Source organism: Vipera berus (assembly GCF_964194415.1).
Source record: "Vipera berus genome assembly, chromosome: 2".
Taxonomy (NCBI): domain Eukaryota; kingdom Metazoa; phylum Chordata; class Lepidosauria; order Squamata; family Viperidae; genus Vipera; species Vipera berus.
Genome location: NC_138203.1, coordinates 156144935 through 156171159, shown reverse-complemented (window position 1 = coordinate 156171159; position 26225 = coordinate 156144935). Strand labels below are relative to the sequence as shown.

The 26225-nt window shown below is 40.5% G+C and overlaps 2 protein-coding genes across 7 annotated transcripts in view; one reads left to right on the top strand and one right to left on the bottom strand.

Annotated features, from left to right (window-relative positions):
• The window catches only part of ARSG (arylsulfatase G), a 140886-nt gene that overhangs the window by 110446 nt on the left and 4215 nt on the right, over positions 1–26225 (bottom strand). The window contains exon 1 of one of the 5 annotated variants that reach the window (XM_081318545.1): positions 4625–4975. The exons of the other annotated variants lie outside the window; for them this stretch is intronic. The gene's annotated coding sequence lies outside the window, so the exon portion shown is untranslated. Of the gene's footprint in view, positions 1–4624; positions 4976–26225 lie in introns of those variants that run through there. 5 annotated transcript variants of the gene reach the window in all.
• Positions 1386–26225, top strand: SLC16A6 (solute carrier family 16 member 6). Of its 2 annotated transcripts, XM_081318550.1 has the most exons (7): positions 1386–1420; positions 1605–1706; positions 12643–12883; positions 14374–14517; positions 16579–16707; positions 19047–19871; positions 21586–26225. In XM_081318550.1, exons 2-7 carry the CDS (start codon positions 1704–1706, stop codon positions 21825–21827), a joined length of 1584 nt encoding a protein of 527 aa, XP_081174676.1. In that variant the 5' UTR covers positions 1386–1420; positions 1605–1703; the 3' UTR covers positions 21828–26225. The 2 variants fall into 2 exon arrangements, with proteins under 2 accessions (XP_081174676.1, XP_081174677.1); XM_081318551.1 differs by lacking the exons at positions 1386–1420; positions 1605–1706 and adding an exon at positions 7755–8242.

The following is a 26225-nucleotide window of genomic DNA, read 5'->3' as shown; positions in this document are numbered from 1 at the left end:
TTAAAAAAAACACCTGGTAATGTCTCCTTCATGTCAAACTAAATCCATGTAGTTTTCTCTAGAAGAGTATAGATATAGTTTATTATTACTTTCTTCCAAGATGTTTTTTCAGCTTCCCTCTCTAAATTTATTGCTATAGGATTTTCTGGTGGTCTCCCTTCCAAGTACTGACCATGTCTGACTCTGCTCAGTTTTTCAGCCCATGTTAACTACAGCTTATGTAAAGGGAAAGAAAACCCACATGGCACTATAATATACTGTAAAAGTTGCATTTAATAATAATAATAATAATAATGTTATTTATATTTATTATTTATAATTTTATTTATATTTAAAGACCCAACTAGACACTTTCACTAAGCATACAAGAATTGAAGATGTGTGGCACTCAGACTGGGTTTAAGCTGACCTGAATTTTTGCCAACAGCAAATTTTGACTGCATTTCTGTGAGCTTTTGAGTCAAATTGGCACACAAAATTTCTTAAAAACAAAATAAAGCACTTCCTTTTGACTCATGAAAGCAACTGGGTTGCTTTCCAGGACCACTGGACTATTTTGAACACTGGCCCTTACTTCCTCCACAGGTATAGGCAGCGACAGTCAGGAGCAGTTTCACAAACTCTTATGTGGGCCTGGAAAAAAGATGTTGAAACAGCACAGAAGGTGCTTTGTTTATACTTCTGCATGATCCAAGGCATTTCCTTTGAAGGATTTATGCAACATCGTGTTAGTACTGAACGTAGGGGAGAATTTCTTATATTACACCATTCCAAGTAGTCGGAAACATAATACAGAGGATTTTGTAGCTGATCTTTCTAGGGCTTGTGATGTGTCACGCTTAGGAAAAGAAATGGAGACTGACTAGCTACCCTCACTCCTGTGCTCTGGACACCAGAGCTGCTTAACAGTTTTCCTTAAATAGTCCACGATACGTTATCTTCTCAGAAGGATTGTACACAGAAGACACCAGCTCTTGATTATCATTTGCATGCAGACCTAACAAAGATGCCTGAAATCTATCTAAGGGTACAGGCCTAAGTGCTGAGTTTGACTGGTAGTATGAGATTTTTTTAAAAAAACTTCGTGGGAAAACCCATGTGACTTTCTCTACAAACAGATACGGTGTCATTACTTTCTTCCAGGATGTTTTCCCAAGTAGTCTACAATCCTGGAATTTGTTGGTAGTTTTCCCATCCATGCATTAAATAGGTCAGGCACTGTTTAGTAGTTTTTAAGATCAGCCAGACTTTAAGTAGGTCCTTTTTGTGAAAGCAACCGCTTTTTGGCATTGTTTGCAAAACTTGAGTCATAGACTGCCTACCCAGATTTTAGAAACCCGAGAAGCTACATGGGATGTCTTAGTGATTAGAGGAATGCTAACAAGTCTAAGAAGAAACTGCAAACCATAGCCTCACCAAGGTTAGTTATTAGCTAATGGTGGGAGGGGCACTTGGGGGCTTTATTGAGTTCCTTATCCGAGAAATAAACAACTTCTTCAGTTATTTCTTTGTGGGAGGGATTTAAAACCTTATAAAGTTTCTGATTTTTCAAAAGTTTTTGCATGGATCTTTGTTCCATGTTGTCATTTATTTTGAAATTGTAGAGTGGAAACCAGACACTGATATGGTTCCCAGTCTGCCCTAGATTGCCAAGAGGCCTTTAAGATTTGGAGATATCTATAGAAGACCCCCACACTGTCAAAATGGTAAGTTTATACTGTTTTTACTTTTTATTTTGAAAGTGAACCCTAGGATAGATAAGGTGGTTGGTTCAAGCTATAAATACCAATCAAAGAGAATATTTGTAGTTCAGGGTTGAACTGTGGGGTCCTTGGTGCCCTCTGAGCTTGGTGGTTTTCTTGCAGACATTTCATTACCAAACTAGGTAACATCATCAGTGCTTATGTTACCTAGTTTGGTAATGAAATGTCTGCCAAGAAACCCATCAAGCTTAGAGGGCCACCAAGGATTCCACAAGCTACAAATCCTGTAATGTCCCCTTGATTTATATCCATTTTTATTGTAATATAAACTACACTGAATTGATAAAAACATCACTTAGCATTTAAGATTAATTAACCTAGTGTATTTCGCTACCTGGAAAGGTCATCTTTCCTTAGTGTGTGCTTTTTAGAAAAGATTCTGGATCTTCTCCATGCTAAATACCCAATAATTCCATTGTCCAGACACATTGTTAAATATACGTATTTGGTAAAGCTCAATATTTCTAACTACTATATACAAAATGAAATGAATTTGTAAACAAAATCTTTCCTAAATGAAACACAGGAAGAAGGGTAGGCAGATTTCTGAGGCTAGGCACTACGAATACTCCAAACTGGAATTTGATCTTAGGATAAAATGATTTTGTTCCAGGGTACAGTAATTTACACGCAATATCCCAAGAAAAGGAAGCAGACTTTTTTTATTTTGGCAGATATAACCTCGATAACAGAGGCAGAAACAAACAAGGGACACTAAACCGCAAGGCAGGGCTTTCCACCAATGACTGCGTCCAAGAGCAAGCTGCTGCCTTCATCGTCTTTGCTTTTCCTTTGCTTTAAGAATATCCGGAAACATATTTCTCACAAACCTTTGCTTTTTTACTTAACGTAATTTGTCTGATAACTAGCAGAAACACAGGATGCCCTCCTAAAGACAAACAGCTTCTTCCTCATATTGTACATTTCCACTGATTCCTCTTATGTCCTCCATTTGTTCTATATATTATGGAGTACTTTCCGAAACTATTTCCTTGCTTTCTTCTCCCAAGCTTATTTCTGAATGACTTTTAATTCAAACAAAACATAAAAAAGCTCAAACAATAATGAAAAGAGTTCAATCCGTAATGACAACAGGTTCCCATTGTGCATGCTATTGGTGTTAATTTGTATTCTTACCATTCTGATCAGAATTTGATTTTCTGGACCACTGTAGGTATTTTTATTTGAAATGAACGTTTGACTAATTTTTTTTCCAGTTTTCTTTAATGTCTGATCAGCTTAGCAAAGCAGAAGTTTTATCTTACAAACTTGTGATCAGCATGGCAAAGTGTCAAGTTTCCATACTCTACCAACTGAGTAAACTAAATGAGACATGGCTTCACTTTATTAATTTGAGATGAATGAAATGAGGACAAAAAAGTCAAAGTTCAAGTACTGACCACAGCAATGATAGCTAACTTTCGGGATTCTGGAAACCAAAAGTCTGATTTATACTGAGTACTAGCGACATATGCAGAAACACGTTAAGTGTTTGTATAGGAAGATGAAATTGATTTTAAAAAGCCAAATCAGAAAATTAACTTTAAGCAATGGCATTGCACATGCTTCAGAGAATAAAACCCATTCAGAACATGGAGAAATAGATATTTGGGGGAGGTGTGGTGAACTGAAGATGTCTCCGCAAAAGCAGAGCTGACAATCATGTCAAAAATCAAGGGATTGATGAATAAACTGGATCTTTAGAACCTCTCTGGATAAGGAGAGGACAGAAGATCACCCACACGTGCTCCAGATTAATGTAAGACTTTATTTTGTTTTGCAAAGTTCTTTAGGGAGTTTTTGCTAACTGAAAAGTTAAAAATGTTTTATGGATTTGCTTATAAGTAAGGGAAGGGCAGGAAAAAAGATATATATTTGTAACCTTAAAGGAGATTTAGAATTACTAAATTTGTTTATCCTTGTTGTGATGAAGGCTGGAAGTCACGTCACTCCTTTCCTGCACTTTTTATTTTTATTTTCTTTCGATTCTCTTCTTTTTCCAAGTATAGTTTTTTTTATTAATTTGTATGGTTGTAATCAAAATTTGTAAAAAAAAAGAAAAGAAAAGAAAATGCAGAAACAAAAAAGGGCTTATAGCGTCATGCATTTTTGTTTGAAGTACAAACAGCTTATCTGGCCAAAAGGTGTTCTTTTCCAGAAACTGAACAAACATGCGCCATCAGCCTTTCGGATTTGTTGATGTAACCATGAGAGTCAAGGGCTGGAGAAATTTAAATCAAACTTTAGTCATGCCCCAATCCTTGGGGATTCTGGACAGGCCACTGCTTTCCCGTAGCTGCATGTTAAAAATATTATCTATGTTATTGTCATACAGTAGTTAGAATGCAGATTGGACAAACAAAGCTTAAAATTCTTATTTAGCTCACTTAAGAAAGAGATAATATCCCAACTTCATAGAAATGTAGTGAAGACAGATGGAGAGAATCAAGAGTAATGCTGCAGTAAGCTTGGGAAGTGGAGGAGGAAGCAGAATATTCTTCTCATAAACAACAGTACCTATAACTCATCTTTTTACACACAAAGGTGCTCCAGAATTATTTAATACTTTAATATACTTAATATATTTCATTTAAATGTACATATATTTAATAAAATTCAGATCCAGCAGAAATGGTTTATCCTTATTCCAGTTCGCAAATTCACTTAAAAGGAGCCTTGTCCCAACCTGTTGCACTCCAGATATGACATAACAATAACAGGAGTGCTGATTGGGGAAACTTCACTTCAGTGTTTAGTTAAACTGTAATGTCACCCTCCCGGGCCCTCATATCCAATGAAATGTTAAGTACATTTGATTTTAAATGACTCTAAACATACTGTTCTAAGCGGGCATCACTTACCCATTTGGCTTCTGTCAGCTTTCTCAGTCTTCCAAATTTATCTGCAACCAGAATTGCAGTAAAAATGCTCACTACAGAATCTGAAACTGATTTCAATGCAAACTTCACTGAATACATTAAAACTAAGTGAGCATTCATACTTGGGATAAAACGTTTATTTAATAGATTTATATGGCCACCCATCTTAACCAACATCTAGCTTCCAGTACGGAAAAGATAGAATTGTTATATTTAAGTTTCCTTGAGATTCTGATTGCTAGAGTGCTATCCAAATCACATTACAGTAAAAAGGAAGAAACGGCTTCATCCCCAAGTTTTTAATTGTATTTAACTGAGCTCTATGGGACCTTTAAAAACCATCAAGAATAATCTTTTGAGTATTTTCTTTTATTGTTTCTTTTGTGTGTTTTTTTGTTTGGTTATTACAATAAAATGGCATTTCCTCAAAGACTGGTTGGCCAGTTTATGTAAACACTTTAAATCTATACACACAGTCTTTGCTTTTCAGTCTGTTTCCACAAGCGAACCTGAAGGGGGAAAAGTCTTTTGCTGCTGTAGGAAGTGGAAATATTGTGACTGGATTTCTGAAGCAAACTAGCTCTGCAGTATCCTTTAAAATTTACCATTCTAATGAATTTTAGATAGCATTCAAGAACTTCACGCACGTGAGTCGGTGAAGAAACTCACAGCAGCGATCAGTGAAACTAGCGTTAACAAGTAGTGCTAACGAATACAGCAAAAATCATCTTCGGGAGCCAAGAGACCTGACAGCATGGAAAAAACATTTCTCCTCTTCCACACCCAAAGGAGAAAAACAAAAGAAAACTAAACTTAGAAGAGGCTAAGGCTAAAGACTGCAAACTGCCAACTCGGAGGGGGAAGGCAGTGGCGACCGACTTCTGCGAATACTGCTCGCTTTGCAAGGCACCGCCAATCTATTGAGTCATCAGCATCATCCGTTGCAACAAGGACAGCTCGGCTTCCGGGAGATTAGGAGTCTCTAGTGCAAGTGCAACGGCAGCCAGCCAGCCAGCCACACACCCAAACTGGCAGAAACCTGTTCTGCCCGGATCGGTAGAGGCGGCGGCAGCAGCAGCACGAGCTTGAACCTGGGAAAGAAGCTCGCGCCGCCGCGAAGGCAAGAGCACGCGCTGAGGCTCGCGCCCGGGACCCTTCTGCCAAGGCAGACCGACCACTAGGGAGCGCTACCAGTCCCCCCCCTCTCTTAAGAAACCTGCCCCAGCAATTAAGACGACGCTTCTTTAAAAGCTGTGGTGCAAATGCGAAACTCAAAAGTTACAAGTATCCCGAGGAAAGCCGTGGGGTTGTATCAACTCTCGAGTCGGTCAGCTTGACTTGCAGTGTGGCAATTTGGCGCGATTTTCTTTCTTTCTTTTTGCTAGTTTCGTTCGCCGCGCATTGCGACTGCTTCACGCGAAGCTTTTTGCCCTGGAAGGGGTAGCGGTTACCCCAAGAATTTCCAAATGCGAAGCCACAAAGCAATATTTGGGTGCCATTTAGGGTCCCGGACTTCGATCTGAGTACGTCAGGTCCACTCGGGACGGCTTGCTGCTTTTTCAGATTCCTGCGCTGGGTCATATTTGCCCCCAGGGTCCCGAGCCGCAAAGCTTGGGACTCAAAAGTCCACGTGTCCTTCCTTCCTCTTTTGAACGGCTTCTCGGGGGATAGTAGCAAATCCTGCCATTTCTCCTTTGGAAACAACGCCGATGCTGCAGGGAGGGCACGAGGAGGAAGTTCGCGCGGATGCCTTCCGCAAGGCGAAGCTTGGCGCTCCCTGCGGCAGTTTACCTTAAGTGACCTTCCTGCGAATGAAGAGCTGAGGTAGACCCTTGAGAGGCTCCTCCGCCGTTGCACGCGTCTGCAATCCCCGTGTAATACTCGAAGGGAGTTTGTCCTTGTGGCCCACCCAGACGACCCCCGCAAATTCACCTACTGATAAAGACACTGGAGCGGAAACCATGCAAAGGGGGGGGGAGGGAGGCGGGAGATGGTACCTTTTAACAGTACAGACCAGGGGTCTTCAAACTTGGCCCTTTTATGACTTGTGGACTTCAACTCCCAGAATTCCTCAGCCAGCTTTGCTGGCTGAGGAATTCTGGGAGTTGAAGTCCACAAGTCATAAAAGGGCCAAGTTTGAAGACCCCTGGTACAGACTGTTGAGAAACAGGAGGTCGAAGTTCTTAGGAGAGCCTCCCCTGCTGGAGGCAGGAAAAAAAAAAGAGACGGACAGAAAAAACGGCGGAGAACAACGTCTTGGGAAGCGGGGAGTCTCATGCGAAGGGACTCCCTCCAACCGAGATGGGCTCTTCGGGGGTGAACTAAACTAGATTTAGATTTTATTAGATTTATATACCGCCCTTTCCCGAAGGACTCAGGGCGGTTTACAGGGCATTTTAAAATCACATCAATATAAAATACAAAGTTAAAAGAGAATTTAAAAGATTAAATTATCCCTGAAAATAAAACCCCAGTTAAAATTCGGACTACGGACTCCCAAGCGGCGCAGCAAAGCTGCCTTTTGCACAATCAGCCTCTCTGAAAGGGAGGGGGGGTGTAGGAGTTCACATATTGCCCCTTTTAGAATAGTCATTACCACTGGGGAGGGGGAATGGTTTTCCGAGCTTCGCCTCGTCGCTGCTGAGGAACTTGACGAGAAAAAAAAAAAGGAACGGCGAAAGTCTCTTTAATAAGCGCGCGTCCGGGTTGCGGTTCAGACGAATTACATCTGCTTTAAAGGCGTTAGGAGGGGGGAGGAAGCGTCGCGAAGGGAAGCAAACGTGGCAGAGCCCGACAGCTCTCCAAACGAAACCAAACTCATCCTCCCCACCCAACCCCTTCCACCCCTTTCCTTGGCTTTGCCGCCGCCTCTCCCACGTTACTGGTTCAGGTCGCGGCTCCTGCGGCCGCCCGGCGCGCGCTTCCTTTTCGAGAGCGCGGAAGGGCCGCCCGCTCTTCAGCTGCTTGTAGTTGCAATTGCGAAACCGGGTTCCGGCGCGCACATGGCGCTGCTGAGTTACAGCGCGCGCCAGATCCGCCGGTAAAGACCGGCTCGAGCCGGTATATATAAAAAAAGCGAGAGCTGCTGTGGTGAAGCAGAAGAGACGGCCGCATTTGCAAAAAAAGGCAGCGGGGAGAGTGCGCGTGGGAAGGCGAGAGAGATTGCTAAAAGTCGGGCCGAGGGCAGAAATCCCCCCGGAGGAAAAAAAAAAAAATTCAGGAGCGAAGGAAGCGCCTGCTGGCCATGGAGCAACCTTGGCACCAGCAACGGGAGCCTAGCGTCGGATAACGAGCCGAGACTCCTGGCTACTCTTTGCCGTCGAACGGGTCTATTTTAGGCGCAGGGCAGGCTCCACCTTTTCCAAAGGGGGTCAGGAGTATAAGTCTGAGGCGACTGCAGCCCCCTTCCCGCGCCTTCTGGAGCCCGGGTCTTTGGTTCGCGCTACTGAGGGCGAAGGGTCGGGTGTTCCAGCCGCCGCTTCAGCATGTTGCTGACCAGGTCATAGGCCAAAGGTGCTCTTCTCTGCAGCTTGGGGGGGATCCTTTTCTTCCACACTTTACTCTCCCCAAGTTGCAGCAGCAACATCTTCTGCTGACCTGGTAAGTGACTTTTCTTCTGGGCACAAGTTTGGGTGTCTTGCTGTCGCGCTTTTCTTTCTTTTTTTTTAAATATTATTTTAATCGAAAAGAGCATCCGCCTCTCTGAAAGAAAGGGAGAGGAGGGGATCCGATTGGAAGAAAAGTGGTGTGGAACTGTGCCTTGAAAGAGATGAAGATATACAGTCCTGGGCCTTCGTGTGAGTGCTCGCTTCCCACGCATCGTGTAGACTGGGCGCGTGGAACGGAAGGGGATTATTCTTCCATTCGGAAGAAAACGTGTTTTTTTTAAAAAAGAAAAAAAAACCTCGTTGCTTATAAAATAGCTCTCTCTGTCTCTCCCCGTGTCTTAGAAGGAAAAAAAAAAGCGTTGTATGACGTTATTTATACAAGGCGATAGAACAGCGCAGATTTGCATTCTATCAATGCGCTTTAAACCGGATGGCGCAACGTGGCCGCTAAAAATTCTGTTCCGCGCTATGGAATTCCGCAGGGGTCGCATCTCCACTAAACAAAGCCCTTGGATACCACATCTTTTTACGCTGCGCTTTTCTGAGCAGCGACCGGGAAGGCTTAAACGAAGTACTCTGCTGAAGCAGAAATAGAATAGACACGACCTACGATGCACAATTCTCCAGATTGCTAATAATGAAATTATAATATTGGAGCCTATGCTGCGCTGGGCTTTAGACAGGATTTGATCAAGATCTCGTACACGCAATGCTATGTATGGATTACTGTATTATGACTCGGGTTACAGAAAGCCTCAACTCCTTTCTGTCCCAAATTTGGAAAAATTTGCAATTTTTTTAACGTTTGATTTTGCTCTAGGATTTTGTTACACCCCTTAACATACCAGGACATACATGTAACAAGGCAAACCAAGTAGGACTATTAATACCATAGTGCTACGTGGTCTGCATTAAGTTCTACAGTAACAAAAGTTACTTTGCTCTTATTTTACACAGATTCTTGAAATATTAAGATACCGCCTGTTCTTATTTCTCCAAATCTGTCGGCACAGGCACAAACTGTCCAGGCTTATGGTTTCATAAGCACCTTCGTATTGCAGGTTGACTAAAAATAATTATTGATTCCCCTTTCTGCTTTCTGTATAATTTTTTACCTATTGTTTTAATTAACATGTAAAAAACCCGTATAACTAATTTGCTTTAAAATGGCATAGCAGTGCCTTTGGACTAAAGCATAAGTGATTTAATGAATGTTTAAAAACAAAGTTTTTTTTTAATTTGCCTCTTGCAAACCAAGTTTTAAAATTATACAACACTGAATCCTATTTTTCAGGCATTTGACAAAATAAATTAATTTTAAAAAATATTTATTGATATAAAAACTGATAAAAGTTACTGATGACTGTCAAATGTTTTCCTGCAAACAATTAAAACTCTTTATACTTTAAACCATTTTTTCTAACTATTTTTCTAACTTTCTCCTAAATGAATGTCTCATGCAATTTGGCACACTTAAGCACTTAGATACATTTCACTACATATAATTAAGCTGGCTATGACATCAGGGAAGTTGTTCCTTATGAATACAGTACTACAATAGTGTATATATTAGTACATAACACAAATACAAAAATGTTAAATATCAAGCATACAGAATTCCTAGTTAGGTTTAGTCGAACCTGGAACTGTTTTAACTGGGATTAAAGCGGAACTTTGTGTGTATAAATGTTTCCAAGTGACTCAACAGAACTGGCAGCTAAAGAATGATTGACAATTGCAGCGGGTAAGATACTTGCCCAGAGCTTTTTGCAAATCTTTGCATTGCAAGAATCCTGGAATTGAAGATGGATGGTTCAAGAATTTTAAGTCAATGACTATTACTTTTGTCATGAACTTTGGCAAAGCTCTATCTTGTTTTTCCCCCTGTGAAAAGTTGCTCTGCACTCCATTGAGAAAATATACTTTTACTAGTACAAATTCTGATTTCATCATATTGAGATACTGAATTCGAACAAATTGTTTCAGAAAGTGCTGGTGTTATACTTAATTTTTAGAGCGCCAAGATCTTCTAATACCACTTTCCCCAATGTCCTCCTTGTCCAGCCCCACTAAATTAGAACTCCCCATATATTCCTGCACTTTCTTGTGTTTAAAATACCTATTGCTACCTGGGGACTCTCTTTGGCTCCTAGTAGCAGTATAATCTACCACGTTGAGGCATCAGCAGAGCAGAAAAAGGGGACTGCAGTCTCCAAGCTGAAGCAGATAATTCTCCTCAATACACTCAAAACAGAGTGTATTATTAAGATTAGCCATGTGGAAAATGCTCTGAACATACTCGTATTTCTAAGAACCACTCGAAGGTTAGGTGGTGTGCCATGAACCTGGGACTATACAAAGTATCAGCACAAAGAACTTCTTCAGGCATGCTTGACTCCGTTTTAGAGTGCACTAGATAAGGAGCGTTTATTGAGTTATCAAGCACCTTGAGCATCAGCAATCACTGCCTGTGCATAGGCAGTCCTGTACACAGCATCCAACAGTCATCTGTACTGTGTACAGGTAGACCTCGACTTATGATCAAGGTTCTGATGGACCCGCTCCCCCCCAAAAAAATTACTTAGAATTCAGTTCCAACATCCGTCTCTAAACCCTCCCAGGTCATGTGACTGCATTTTGAGCAACAGCATTTGTGGCTGCAGAGCTCCATAATCACGTGATTGATTTATGCCATTTTTGCCAGAAACCAAAGTGTGTTTCCAGTTTCCAGCAAAAACCACCCCATAGTAAACAATGGGCTCACTTAATGACTGCCATAAAAAAAGTAAAATTGGGTCCAGTCATATGACGATTTGCTTTATAACCATAACTGTTGACCTAAATTATTGTTGTAACTTAAGGACTACCTGTATAGGCTGTTCTAGTGCTTTAAAAAGGGCCAGTTTGGTGCAACCGTTAAAAGTACCAGGCTAAAAATTGGGAGACCATGAAATTCTAGTTCCGCCTTAAGCACAAAAGCAGTTGGGTTTTCTTGGGCGAATTGCTCTATATCTCAGTCTGAGGAAGAAGCAGTGACAAATCACTTTGGAAACCTTGCCAAGAAAACTGCAGGGACTTGTCCGGGCAATCACTAAGAGTCAAAACTGACTTGAAAAAGCAGAACCAGGAACATTTAAAACATGAATAGTTTAGTATTTTCAACTGTGAAGACATCTCTTTAACAGCAAGATAGATTTAAACAAAATCCAGCTTAGAGAGCAGATTGCAAATTCAGGATTCTCCCCACTCTCACTACACAGCATTGGGATCATTGTTGGGTTCTCTCCCCCCACCCCCACCCCCAGAACTGCCCTCTTTATTATATTTTCATCTGCTCCTTAATTGCTTTCTGTTGAATGGCATCAGTTTGCTCTTATGATGAAATATATTTTGGGCTTAGAAATTCAACTTTAAGGTGCTGGACTTACCTTTAAAGCCCTACATGGCTTAGGCCCGGGATATTTTCAGGACTGTCTGCTGCCGGGAACGATCTCCCATCGCCCAGTACGCTCACACAGAGAGGGCCTCCTCAGGGTGCCGTCATCGACTGGCGACCCCCAGGAGGAGGGCCTTCTCTGTGGGAGCGCCAGCCCTATGGAACCAACTTCCCCTTGAGCTCCGGATGGCCCCGGATCTCCGGTCCTTTCGCCGCGGACTTAAAACACTTCTTTTCCATCAGGCTGACCTGGACTGACAACAGGGATTTTAAAATGTTTTTTAATTTTTAACTTCAATTGTAATTTATTTTATTGGGGCTGTTAGTTTAATTCTTTTTAAATTTTATATCGTTGTATTTTATTGTTGTTAGCCGCCCTGAGTCCTTCGGGAGATAGGGCGGCATATAAGTCCCAAAAATAAATAAATAAACTAGCTCTAAAAGATCATAGCGTAATTTGTGATAATGAGAAGGGAGAATTGACAAATTTACTTCAACTCTTTATAGTCTAGGGCTGTGGTGGCGAACCTATGGCACGGGTGCCACAGGTGGCACACAGAGCCCTCTGTGGGCACGTGCGCCGTCGTCCAGTCCTAGGCCTTCATCTGGGTTTTATAAAACAAAAGTTCAATCAATTTCAACTTCTCGCGGGGGAAAAAAAATCTCACAAAGTTGGAATTGATTCAACTTTTTAGTCCCACCCTGTCTGCCGTTACCACTGCAGCCACGCCCACCCAATGGGCCATGCCCACCCAATGGGCTACACCCACTTCGATGATACAATTGGGTTGCAGTTTGAGCACCCGGTCTCTAAAAGGTTTGCCATCACTGGTCTAGTGGAAACTATATTTTTTAATATTTATTTCACACTTAATTCCTTATGTTTTAGGAACTGAATTTATGTGCCTTGCATTTTTGGAAGATACCCCAATCTTACTAAATCTTTTCTATTCCAGATCAAAATGACTGTCAAAGCAACCAGAATGTCATGCATTACCCCAAATGTTTATACTAAAGTGCCTGATGGAGGATGGGGATGGATTGTGGCATTCGCTTTCTTTTTTGTGGAAGCCTTGACGTATGGCATTATCAAGTCCTTTGGAGTCTTCTTTACTGACTTAGTGGAATGTTTTAATGAAAGCAACAGCAGGATATCATGGATAATCTCAATATGTGTATTTGTACTTACGTTTACAGGTAAGCATATACTTAGATAATTGTTTTTATATGAAGTCTTACAATCCTTGTCTTATACAGATACCTATGACTTAAAACTTGTGGTTTCAGTGGACTTAAAAGGGGCCCTACCCAGCATAAGGCTTGGTTATATTATCGGTGGTCATTTAATACCATTTGTTTAGCAATCACTCAAACGTAGGACAACCGTGAACAACAGTGACAATTACGATCAGTCCTTGAACTTGCAGCCATTGCAGCATTCCCCACAGTAAAGTGATCGTGATTTGGGCATATAGCAACCAACATGCATTTATAATGGTCAGAACATCCTGTGATCACTATCTGCAATCTTCAGGGCTGGCTTCCACCAGGCAAAGTCAATAGGGAAGCCAGCGGTAAGTCGTGGTCAGAGGTTGTTAGCGTTTAACAACCCATAGTGAATCACTTAACTACTGTGGAACGGCTGTAAATCTGATGTGGTTGTGATGTTTCGCTTAAGAACTATGTCACTTAACAGATTTGCCAGTCCCAATTGCAGTCAGAAAGTAAGGACTACATATATTTATCCCAAGTGGGATTACTCAGTCAAACTTGTCTTTCAAGAAGATAATTCTGAAAGAAATATTAGAACAATTAAGGATTGCATTCTGGATACATTGATACACAATCGGGCTCTTGGAGAAAGTCTACTTTTTATGCATGTTATGTTTCATAACTGTTCTAGATGATGGCTTAATTCAAGACATATTTAAAGGACCGTCCTGTATAGTATTTGTCCATTCTGTTTGATCCTGCAGAGTTGGCATATTTTGGTTACCTGTTGAACAAACCATGTCACCTGATGGGATCTGAGAAATAGAATTTCTGTTGGAACACCTGCCCATTTGCCACTATGGAGTTAATTTATTAATTAAATGTATATTGTTCCCCTCACAATATATATTTAATTAATAAATTAACTCCATAATGGCAAATGGGCAGGTGTTCCAACAGATTATTTATATTGGTGTCTTCTCAACTGCTTGGACTTGTCCCTGCACTCTTCTTGGCAAGATTTGCCAAAAGTGGTTTCTCAATGCGTCCTTCCTAGGGCTGAGAGAAAGTGACTGGCCCAAGATCACCAACTGGCTTTGTGCCTAAGACAGGACTAAAACTCCCATCTCCCAGTTTCTAGCCTGGTGATGTAATTCTTACTACCAGACTGGTTCTCATACATTATGTAAACGTGTATGTACGACATACCACTTGGGACTGCTCTAATAAAGTAAAATTAAAATAATCAGAAGTAAATCACTGGTGCCTGGTAAATCTGAATCACTGAACCAGTGACTTGTATGTTGCCACGTTCTCAGCTGTTGGATACAAGGTGTTATAAGGTGTTATACAAGGTGTTATAAGGGGAATAGAGATTCAGAAGACCCTGCTAACCAAAGCACCTAGGCTGGGTTCCAGTGTTCTGGTCTGAAAAGAGATGTAGATAAACAATTAAATCTTCCTTCTTTCTGCAGCTCCTCTTTCTACAATTGTAGCTAATCGTTTTGGTCATCGTCTGGTGGTGATGATTGGAGGGGTACTGGTCTGTAGTGGAATGGTTGCCGCTTCGTTTGCACATACACTGGTTGAAATGTACATCTCAATTGGCATAGTATCGGGTGAGTTTCTTTTAGAGGAATTTCTAACTATCATAAATTCTGCAAGAAATGCTTACATTCAGGAGTAGAAGTGGCTCTTGTATGAAGAGGGCAAGGTATCTCAGAAATAGAAAAATCTGCCTAGTTCTCAGTTCTGCTGAGTGACCCTGGTTGTTAATGCCATCATAGGCAGACCTGAATTTTCACCCTCTACCCACTCACAGAGCAAGGATACATTTTGGGAGATTATTAGGGCAAATGTATCATGATGCATTCTAATTATTTGAAAAACTATACCTGTTAACAAGAATGAGCAAAACGTGTCAGAATTTCAAGACAAATGATCGGTAGTATACAGGTGAAACTCAAAAAATTAGAATATCGTGCAAAAGTTCATTTATTTCAGTAGTGCAACTTAAAAGGGGAAACTAATACATGAGACAGACTCATTACATGCAAAGCAAGATAGTTCAAGCCGTGATTTGTCATAATTGTGATGATTATGGCGTACAGCTCATGAAAACCCCAAATCCACAATCTCAGAAAATTAGAATATTGTGAAAAGGTGCAATATTCTAGGCTCACAGTGTCCCACTCTAATCAGCTAATTAAGCCATAACACCTGCAAAGGGTTCCTGAGCCTTTAAATGGTCTCCCAGTCTGGTTCAGTAGGAATCACAATCATGGGGAAGACTGCTGACCTGACAGTTGTGCAGAAAACCATCATTGACACCCTCCATAAGGAGCGAAAGCCTCAAAAGGTAATTGCAAAAGAACTTGGATGTTCCCAAAGTGCTGTATCAAAGCACATTAATAGAAAGTTATGTGGAAGGGAAAAGTGTGGAAGAAAAAGGTGCACAAGCAGCAGGGATGACCGCAGCCTGGAGAGGATTGTCAGGAAAAGGCCATTCAAAAGTGTTGGGGACTTTCACAAGGAGTGGACTGAGGCTGGAGTCAGTGCATCAAGAGCCACCACTCACAGACGGATCCTGGACATGGGCTTCAAATGTCGTATTCCTCTTGTCAAGCCGCTCCTGAACAACAAACGACGTCAGAAGCGTCATACCTGGGCTAAAGAAAAACAGACCTGGTCTGTTGCTCAGTGGTCCAAAGTCCTCTTTTCTGATGAGAGCAACTTTTGCATCTCATTTGGAAACCAAGGACCCAGAGTCTGGAGGAAGAATGGAGAGGCACACACTGCAAGATGCTTGAAGTCCAGGGTGAAGTTTCCACAGTGTGTTGATTTGGGGAGCCGTGTCATCTGCTGGTGTTGGTCCACTGTGCTTCATTAAGTCCAGGGTCAACGCAGCCATCTACCAAGAGATTTTGGAGCACTTCATGCTTCCTTCCGCAGACGAGCTTTATGGGGATGCTGACTTCATTTTCCAGCAGGACTTGGCACCTGCCCACACTGCCAAAAGCACCAAAACCTGGTTCAATGACCGTGGGATTACTGTGCTTGATTGGCCAGCAAACTCGCCTGACCTGAACCCCATAGAGAATCTATGGGGCATTGCCAAGAGAAAAATGAGAGACATGAGACCGAACAATGCAGAAGAGCTGAAGGCCGCTATTGAAGCATCCTGGTTTTCCATAACACCTCAGCAGTGCCACAGGCTGATAGCTTGCATGCCACGCCGCATTGAGGCAGTAATTGCTGCAAAAGGGGCCCAAACCAAGTACTGAGTACATATGCATGCTTATACTTTTCAGAGGTCCGATATTGTTCTATGTACACTCCTTGTTTTATTGATTGCATGTAATATTCTAATTTACTGAGATTGTGGATTTGGGGTTTTCATGAGCTGTAAGCCATAATCATCACAATTATGACAAATCACGGCTTGAACTATCTTGCTTTGCATGTAATGAGTCTATCTCATATATTAGTTTCCCCTTTTAAGTTGCATTACTGAAATAAATGAACTTTTGCACAATATTCTAATTTTTCGAGTTTCACCTGTATCCTGAGTAAATACTTTTTCAAAAAAAAAAAAAAACAGTTGGGGAAAATAAATATTTCTGATCTTGCAGGAGCATGTTAATTACCGCTTTATACTAACATATGGCATTTATTCACAGGTTTAGGATACTGTTTTGCCTTTCTTCCAACTGTTACCATTCTATCTCAGTACTTTGACAAAAAGCGCTCATTGGTCACTGCCGTGGCTTCTACAGGAGAATGCTTTGCTGTTTTTTCTTTTGCACCAGGTAAAAAACACATTTTTTGCTTTTTCTGACATAGGGGCGTCTTAATATTGTATGCTTCTTCACCCTTTTGATATGGATATATCAAAACATAGTCCTGCACAAACCTAACTTCCTTGGGGACAGGGGGACATGGTAAACTTATATTTTTTATTTATAAATATATTAATTGTAAAGCAACGGTCCCCAACGTTTCTGGCTCCAGGACCGGTTTTGGAAGAAAAAATTGTCTTTCACAGACCCAGGGTGGGGGATGGTTTTGGGTGTTCATCCTGGATCCTGTGCATGTGCAGATTAACCCGTTTGCCTGCTGCTTGTGTGGCCCAGTTCCCAACAGACTGGTACCGGTCCATGGGCTGGGGGTTGAGGACCCCTGTTGTAGAGAATGTACAACTCCAAATTAATGTTCCTCTTTGGGTTACTTTGTAATATAACAAAAAAGGGATTAATGATAGAGAAAAGATTTCCATCTTAATCATTTTCCAAATGCAACATTTCTAGCTAAATTCTTAAAAGATCATACAGTTCTGCCCAAAATAGTAAATAGACAATTGAGGGTCATTTTGTTTTAGTGGTAAAAGCATTAGACTAGAACATAGGAAACCAAGAGTTTTTTGTTGGGCCTTAGGCATGAAGCCAACTGGATGACTTGGGGCCAGTCAGTTTTTCTCAGCCCTAGGAAGAAGTCATTGGCAAACCACTTCTGAAAATGTTGCCAAGAAAATTGTTTGGAGTTGTCCATGTAGTCAACAGCAATCAGGACTGATCTGAAGGCACTATGAACAAAACAGCTATGTAATAGTGCAAGTATTAGTCTTATAGATGCAAATTTTAGGCTACTGTCAGCAGTAGAAGCCTACTTAGTGGGGTCAGTCCTTCATTTTCAATCCAACATATATCATAGGATTGCTGTGGGGAGAATTGGGAGGGAAGAGTGCAATGAGACAGGATGTAATCATATTGTCAACTTCAAATATATTTTCTAGAAAAGTATAGCAAGTTCTTGGTAAGCATGCTGCTTTCATTAGAGTCAGAGATCAATCCATTCATTATATCCCGAGTGATTAGAACTTCTTTCCCGTCTTAAGAAAAAACATCACACCATCTGCTAAGTAAAAGGTGGGGGGGGGGGGGAAGGGAAATTTAGAAAAATAGAGGGCAGGATGGCAGAAGGGATATCCAGATCTTTACCCTGGAAATATAAAGGAAGGAGACTGTCAAAGGGGGTTTGTGCTTACATTTGTAATTGGGGGCATGATTTGACTCCTTCGTTATTCTAGACGTGAGCTCAGACTACTACAGAGCATGTTCTCATTCTTGCTATTTTTTCCAATAAGCAGACTAAAATGACATACAACCTGTGCAAAAATTCCTGAGCTAAAAATAAAGCTCGAGTTGCAATTCCAACTGTGGTATTAATAGCAGAAATGTCTATGTAGTTATCTGGAAGATGAATTGGGGTTGGGCGGGGGCATCATACCTGAAATTCAAATCCTGTGGTCTTAGCATGTCCAAGTGGCTTGATGCAATTCTAGTAGGTTACTAGAATTCATCAGGCCTATTTGGACGTGCTAAGATGAGATGTGCTTTCAGTCCTCCTCCAGGTTGGAACCTTTATTTTGGCCATATTTAGTGTCTCCCACTTCTGCTCTAGCTCCCATATCTATTGCATGTAACTCATTCCATCATGGTGGAGTAAGACACTATTTTTAGTTTCACAGAGTGTAGATTTAGAAAAGTAAGAGAACTGCATTTGATCCTGTTTTCCTAAGCTGGCAGAAGCATATATACTTCCGTCTAGTATGTGCTAAAGTTTGGAAGCACCAAAGCTCATCTGGGTAAAGAAAGTCTTGGTATAATCCACAGGTCTGCAACCCGCGGCTCCGGAGCCGCATGCGGCTCTTTCAGCCGTCTCCCAGTCCTCTGCCATGTGCAGTCCAAAAAAAAAAAGTGGGACTAAAAAAGTTCAACCAATTAATTCAAATATGCAGGGTAGGTGCATATCTCGCCTTGGCTCCACTCTTCAGTCAAACCCTGTTCTGCGCATGCGCGCATGTATGCGCATGTGCACATATTTTTTTGCGGCTCCCAGTTTTTCCTTTTGTGAGGGAACCGGTTCCGAGTGGCTCTTTCACTGTTTCAGGTTGCTGACCCATGGTATAATCTAACCCTAAAACCCTTTCTGTTTCTCATGCTTAAGCTATCCCAAAAGAATTAGCCAAGAATTCTATGCCTGCCCTAAACTACAGATGGGCAAATGATGGCAAAAATTGACCTTACTGTTATAAAGGTGTGCATTTTCCAAGTTCATTCATATATTTTACCTTTTCCTACTTTTACAGCTATCACTGCTTCAAAGGAATACTTTGGTTGGCGAGCCAGCCTCTTGTTTGTTGGTCTACTGCAGCTTGGAATTGTTGCCTGTGGATTGCTGCTGCGGCCCATCACAATCATAGCACAAGAAGTGGTGAAAGTATCACCAGCGGAACAGCAAAGAGAGACAAAGTACATGCTTGAAAATGAACAGACGCGAACCTCAATAGACTCCATTGACTCGGGAGTAGAAATAACTACCTCACCTCACAACATACCTAGAGATGCCAACTTGGAACTTAAAAGCGAAGAACCAAAGGAAAACACAGAGATGTTCATAGCCAGTAGTAGCATTTCTACCCAGGAACCCAAACCCAAACTCCTAGACTTCTCTGTGTTGAAAGACTACGGCTTTATATGTTACGCGCTTTTTGGTCTATTTGCTACCTTGGGGTTCTTTGCTCCCTCGCTATACATAATTCCCCTCAGCATGAGCCTTGGCATCAGCAAGGATCGCTCTGCTTACATTCTCTCAGCGATGGCAATCGCCGAGGTCTTTGGTAGAATCGGCGCTGGCTGGGTCCTCAACAGAAAGCCCATCAGAAAAATTTACATTGAACTCATTTGTGTCATATTGCTGGACGTTGCCCTTTTTGCCTTCCCTTTCACCTATGATTTTTGGGGGCTAATGTTGTGTAGCATTTTCTTTGGATTCATGCTCGGGACGGTTGCAGGCACACACATTCCCATGCTGGCTGAAGACGATGTTGTTGGCATTGACAGGATGGCATCTGCTGCAGGGGTCTATGTATTTATTCAAAGCTTATCAGGGTTGGCTGGACCACCCCTTGCAGGTAAGGTTAAGTAGCAGTTCAGAGGTCTTCTTAAATGCTCTCTAGTTACTACCCATGCTGGGGCTCCATAACAATTATACCTGTTTCCCAAGGTTCAATGTGTTGTTATCAGGTAGGGCTGGGAAGACAAAAAGAAGCCCTCACTGAAAATGCTGCCAGCCAGCATTGACAAGATTCTGCTCAATGTGGACCTATTACCTAACTCTGTATTAGGCAGCTTTCTATCTTGATGGTAATATATATACTAAATCACAGTTAAAGCACAAGTAAAAAACTGGAAAAAGTGCTCTTGTGTAAGCAGGGAACATTCCATTCAACTTATATAGGATATATAGGAAAGCAGAAGGAAGTTGAAATGCTCTTAATGATAAGGACTGTAGGTCAATAATAGAAGACAAGAGTTTACATTAGCAGCTCACGTAGTTAATATAAGCATTGCATTTTCATCAGCCTCCCTAAAGAAGCTAGTCTGAAACTTACTCACTTTAATTGCAATGAAATTAGATCAATTTAATGGGTAAAGGGCCGCAGTGGCACAGTGGTTGGAATGCAGTATTGCAGGCCAATTCTGCTGGTTGTGCAGGAGTTCGATCCTGACCAGCTCCAGGTTGACTCAGCCTTCCATCCTTCCGAGGTCAGTAAAATGAGAAGCTAGATTTTGGGGGGGCGGGGGCAATATGCTGACTGTAAACCACTTAGAGAGGGCTGTGAAGCTGTATGTAAGTGTTAGTAAACAATCTTGCTACTTTTTTCCCCTCCAACCAATATTTTAGCATTGCCCAGCAAGAACTTAGCATCTTTACCAATCGCATTATAAGCAATGGAATCTTAACTTTCACATTTAATTTCAAGATTTCTGTATTGTTTTATGCCTCAAACACTAAGGCATAAAACAATGGTGGTTGTTTCTATTTTACAGATGGCTAACAGTGACAAGAGAGTTTGCTCAGGGCTAGATTAATATTTGAACCCAGCTCTTTACAAGCCTTAGAAATCTCTACTTGACTGTAGCCATGTAGATTTTTATTCTGAGTTTAGTAATATGCAGGCAAAGAAGGAATCAGAACAAAGTTTACATGTGGAAGGCAAAAAAGGAAGAGGAGACCTGTATAGCCTTCTAGATGTTATTGGACTATTAAGCCCAGGAACCATCACAGGGATGGTGAAAGGTACAGTTCATAAACATCTGGGAGACCACAAGTTGTTCAGCCACGGCTTAAAGAACTTGAACATTAAATAAGACAGAAGCAAACACTCAACCTGAGTGAAAGACAAATTATTAAACTTCAACAGAGCAAATGATCTCACTTGACTTCTATGCCCGAGACAAACAACCATCATCATTCTATCTTCAAGACTGTTTGGAAATAATTGTAGTAGTGAGCTGAATGGCTACAGTTCAAGGAGCACCGTCAATACCATTTCTAGGATTGTTTACAATTCTGAGCTATTTAGAATGGGCCCAAACCCCAAGCATGCGTCATGGGAACACAGTTTGGTAAACTCTGTTCCCTTCCTTTTAAACAATGTAATAACTGTTTTAAGTAATTCAGTTATTAAGCCCAGGTGCCCCTCCAATTGTTTTTAAACTTGGATTTGGTGTTCTATAGTCATGCTCAGGAAAGAAAAATCTGAAGAAAATGTTTCAAAAGATTGTGACAAACTGGTATGTGTGAAGTTTTTCATAACATGCTTTTTTTCCCCTGCTTTACAGGTGTACTAGTGGATATCACAAAAAATTACAGATCTGCATTCTATTCCTGTGCTGCTGGAATGCTGCTGGCTGCTGTATTCCTTTCATTGGTGAGGCCTTGCAAGAATTTAACATGTCAAAGAAAAAAACGATCAACACAAGAGAATGTCTCAGAGCCACTGCGGCACGTACCAGATGATTTTATAGAAACTGATTTTGGGAAAACAGAGGATTCTGTAAAGGGCTGTAATAGCATAGCTTGAATTTTAAAACATATTATTTAGAGATTGGGGAAAAATAAGTCAGCTCAAGTCCACCTTTTAAAAACTAACACATTAAAGGGAATGCAACACAAGAAAGGTGAACATGTTAGCAGTCCTTTCATAAAGACTGGTTAATATTATCTACTATTTGAAAAACACGTGGCATGTTAAGTTCCATTGATTAATTCCATGCACACACTCCTACCAAGCATGAATTTGTGATCCAAATGTTCTTACTAATGGAAAGCAGGCAAAGCATAATATCTCAATTCCAAATCATAGTGAAGAAGCAAGATGTTATGCTAAAGAAAAATCAGCTATGGCTTATCTATGCTTATCTATGGCTTTTTATTGCCTAGGAGAATCACACACCAGAAATGTTTTTCTCTTAATTAACAACACAGGAGTAGTGCCACAAAAAAACCCTAATCTGATGAAACAGTCTTGAGATGTTTCTTTTCACCAAATAAGTATAACTGCTCTTCGTTTTAATTTTGGAGAACAGGTATTAAATTTATACTTGGAACTGACAGCCAATTCTCCTTGTCCTGTTCAGCCTGACTTGAATTGGAATCCAGCAACACACGGGAAGGACTTAACTTTTGTCAATTCACTAGAGAATTAACCAGTAGCTTTTCTGTGCTTTTTTTAAAAAAAAGTTGGTTAAACTCCACAAAAGTTACCAGTTCTATTTTAGGGCCAGTTAGTATAGCTCTTTCTTAACAGTATTACCTTAATATGCAGATAAAAATTATTACCTAATCTTAAGTATGATTATTTATATGTTGTAGTTTTTTTTTCAAGATTCACTACTGAATGTGCATAAATATGCAACCTTGGTGAGGCTTGCTTTTTGAGTAGATATATTCAAAATCACAATATCAAGCTCAGAAGGACTAATTCCAATTGTGCAGGAATAGGATTGCACTTTTAAAGACTCACTTGCCTTTTGACATTCAGGCAAATCACTGATTCTAGCAGTTTTAATTTTTAAAAAAAGTTATTTATTTTTATTTTGTGATTGTTATTTAAAACAAACCATTTGCCCCAAACTCTTTCCAAGTCTTCTTGATGCATTTCTACTGTAGTATGTAGCTTTTTAGAGTGCGCCTGCTTATTTTTATGGTTACAGAAGTCTTGCAAGCCTTTTAAAGAAATGAAACACAGATGCCTGTATGCTGTTTTGGAGTTCATAGATTGAAACAACAGGACTACAGAATTAGTTAATAAGACTTTGAGAGTCTGCTCCGATGTAACGGAGGCTGTGCTTTAAATCCACTAAAATATTTCAAGCATGTATGGAATTATATTAAGATTGATTCAGTATAGTCCTCGACTTACGACCGCAACTAAGCCCAACATTTCTGTTATTGAGACATTTGTTAAGTGCATTTTGCCCCAGTTTATCACCTTTCTTGCCACAGTGGTTAAGTGAATGGCTGCAGTTGTTAAGTTAATAACATATTTGTTAAGTGAATATGGCTTCCCCGTTGAGTTTGCTTGTCAGGAGTTCGCAAAAAGTGAACACATGGCCTCCCCGGGACACTGCATCCCTCATAAATGTAAGTCAGTTGCCAATCATACGGATTTTGATCATGTGACCACGGGGCTGCCGCAACAGTTGTAAGTGTGGAAAAAGTTATGTGTCACTTTTTTCAGTGATGTGTTGTAACTTTGAATGGTCACTAAATGAACTGTTGTAAGTCGAGGACTACTTGTAGTAGTTTCCTGAATAGGGAGAAAAACATTTTTATTCTGAAAACATTCCACTGTCTTTGGTTATACTACGAATCATCTTTCAGTTAGGTCTATGCCTGTAGGCTTGGAGTCCTCTATGCACAAGTTTGAGAATGTGCATGCTGTATATTTGGGGCTTGTTCTTACCTTTGTTAACTTCTACCCTCATTCATGTGTAGGTTTTTTTATGAGTTAAAAAGAAGCTCTGATTGTTCCATCAGTACCTTCATATGAAGGTTGTACATTTTGTCATTCCATTTGTATGACCACAGTTGTCCTTACAGTAGAGTGCATGTGAAAGGTGAAACTATATAATCTAAGCTTCAGTCATCTACTTGTAATTCCTACTGGACAATGTGCCTCAATGCAGCCGTAGTTGGGACCTTAAAGGGGCCAAATGCATAAACCAAGCCTTGGAGAAGTAGGAGGGTTATCTGGTTTATGTTTTTAAAATCCAGGTGACCACAAAAGGGCAGCAGACAGATACTTAAACCTAACTATTGGCTGTCATCTAGTATAGGGGACCCCAACCCCCAGTCCGTGGACCAGTACCAGGCCACGGCATGCCAGCAACTGGTCTACACAAACAAGATGCAAGATGCAGGCAGCACACAAAACCACACACTCTCTGGTCCGCAGAAAAACCTTTCTCCACAGAACTGCTCCCTGGTGCCCAAAAGGTTGGGGACCTCTGATCTAGTAGTCATCCAGATTTTTACAATATACCGGTATCTGGTAACCCTGGTTTTAAAGCTCCATTCACTGCAGTTATATAGTGCATGGATCAATGTAACAATCACTGCAAAGAGAAAAATGCAACAAAGAGAAAGTTAGTCTTTTTAAAATGCAATTTGTGTACCTCCCGTTTTCAGTAGGTTTTGTATAAAGAGGGAATTCTAAGAGGTGGCAGCAACATGTTGATTATTGTTCACTGACTTTTAATAAATAATCATCAAAGGTGACACGAGCTTGCTTACCCCACACTTTTATACGCCTTTTTCTCATTAGACAACTCAGGGGGAAAATGGGAAAATGAAAAGATTTTGTTCTGAATACACACAGTACAGATTCAAAATGTTTCTTGATGATCCCATTCATAATGGCACTGTATGTCAATTATTCTACTAAGACTATACAAATTAAAATCATTGTGATTCCTGATAGGGTTTTTTCCTGAAGCCCCTACCAAACACAACCCAAAAAGAAAAAAAAAGTTCAAAATCTATACCATCGCAATATAGGACATAAAATAAGGTGAATGCTGGCAAATTTTTCAGAGAAACGATTTAAAACATCCTGATTTTAAATATTCTTATAAAACAACAAAAACTTGAACTTAGGAGCTATTTTACTTGCACTATGTTCTAATAAAATCCTGTTTTAATTTTGCCCTGTAAACCACCCTGAGTCCTTCGGGAAAAGGGCGGTATATAAATTGAATTAAATAAATAAAAATAAAATAAAATAAATAAATACTTTTATCAAGATGCCCTAGGCACAGGACATGGTGTCCCTGTATCTTAAGCAATCCACCTTATCTCCCTGCTGGAAAATTATGAAGACATATGTTACAATTTGGGATCGTTTACTTTCAGCACTTTATCATGTATGGTAGAGCCTCGATAAACTGCAGAGAAGACTGGGAGAAAGACTGGGAGGAGGGAATAATTAATAAAGTAATAAAATATGAGGCATGTGCTAATAAGCCTGGTTATTTATTTAGCAAGCATACCATATACTGTTACATTCCTAGTAAAGCAGAAAATGTAGGCTAGGTATAGCAATGTAGATCTTAAAACTGTTTGGAATAGAAGGCCAGAGTCATGGCAAATGCTGATTTCATACTTTTTTCTGGTCTAACCTATCTAAACTGTAGTTTGAATTCTAATATAAAACTACCAGAATGCAGGTAGTCCTTTAGCAACAAACAGTGACTGCAAATAAACAGTAATTTAAAAAATCATATTCCAACCAATGCATTTACCACAATAAAAACCTTCAGTGTGAAACTTGTTACCGTCTGATCAGTTTCAGGCAACAGGTACCAGAGGGTTATAATTAAGGCTACAAAGCTGAGCTTGTGAATTTGCAATTAACACTTTTATGGGAGGTCAGAGGGCATATAGAAAACAAGTTTAGGAAGAGATAACTTCCTCAAGCAATCTCACAGTCATACCAAAAAAAAAAAGGGGGGGGGAGAGATCAGGTACAGACCCTGTTTAAGAAAACTTGGATCTGAATGAGAAGGCACCATTGTGTGTCTCACACTCTTTCAGTCACTTGATTCCCTTAGTGACTGTGTTGCTTAGTGATCATTTCACCAGAACCAGTTCCAATCACTAAGCAAGGGCAATCTATATGAGGAAAAGCATACTGACATGTAGTTGGAAAAACCAGTTGTCTCTGCAAGTTAAGGAAGTTCTACTGTGATGTTGTTACAAATATTTCCAATACTAAATAATGCAATGTATGTAACTGAGGGCATCTAAAGTTGCTATGTATGTACATAACATATTGGTGTGATCAGAACGCATGCATCTGGAACAAGATATTCAAAATCAGGATTAAGCATGGTTGAAGCAGGATGCTGTACTGTAAATTAGTGGATTCTGGAAGTCCTACCAAATAATGAATTTTGCAATAAACTTTTTTTAATGGAAA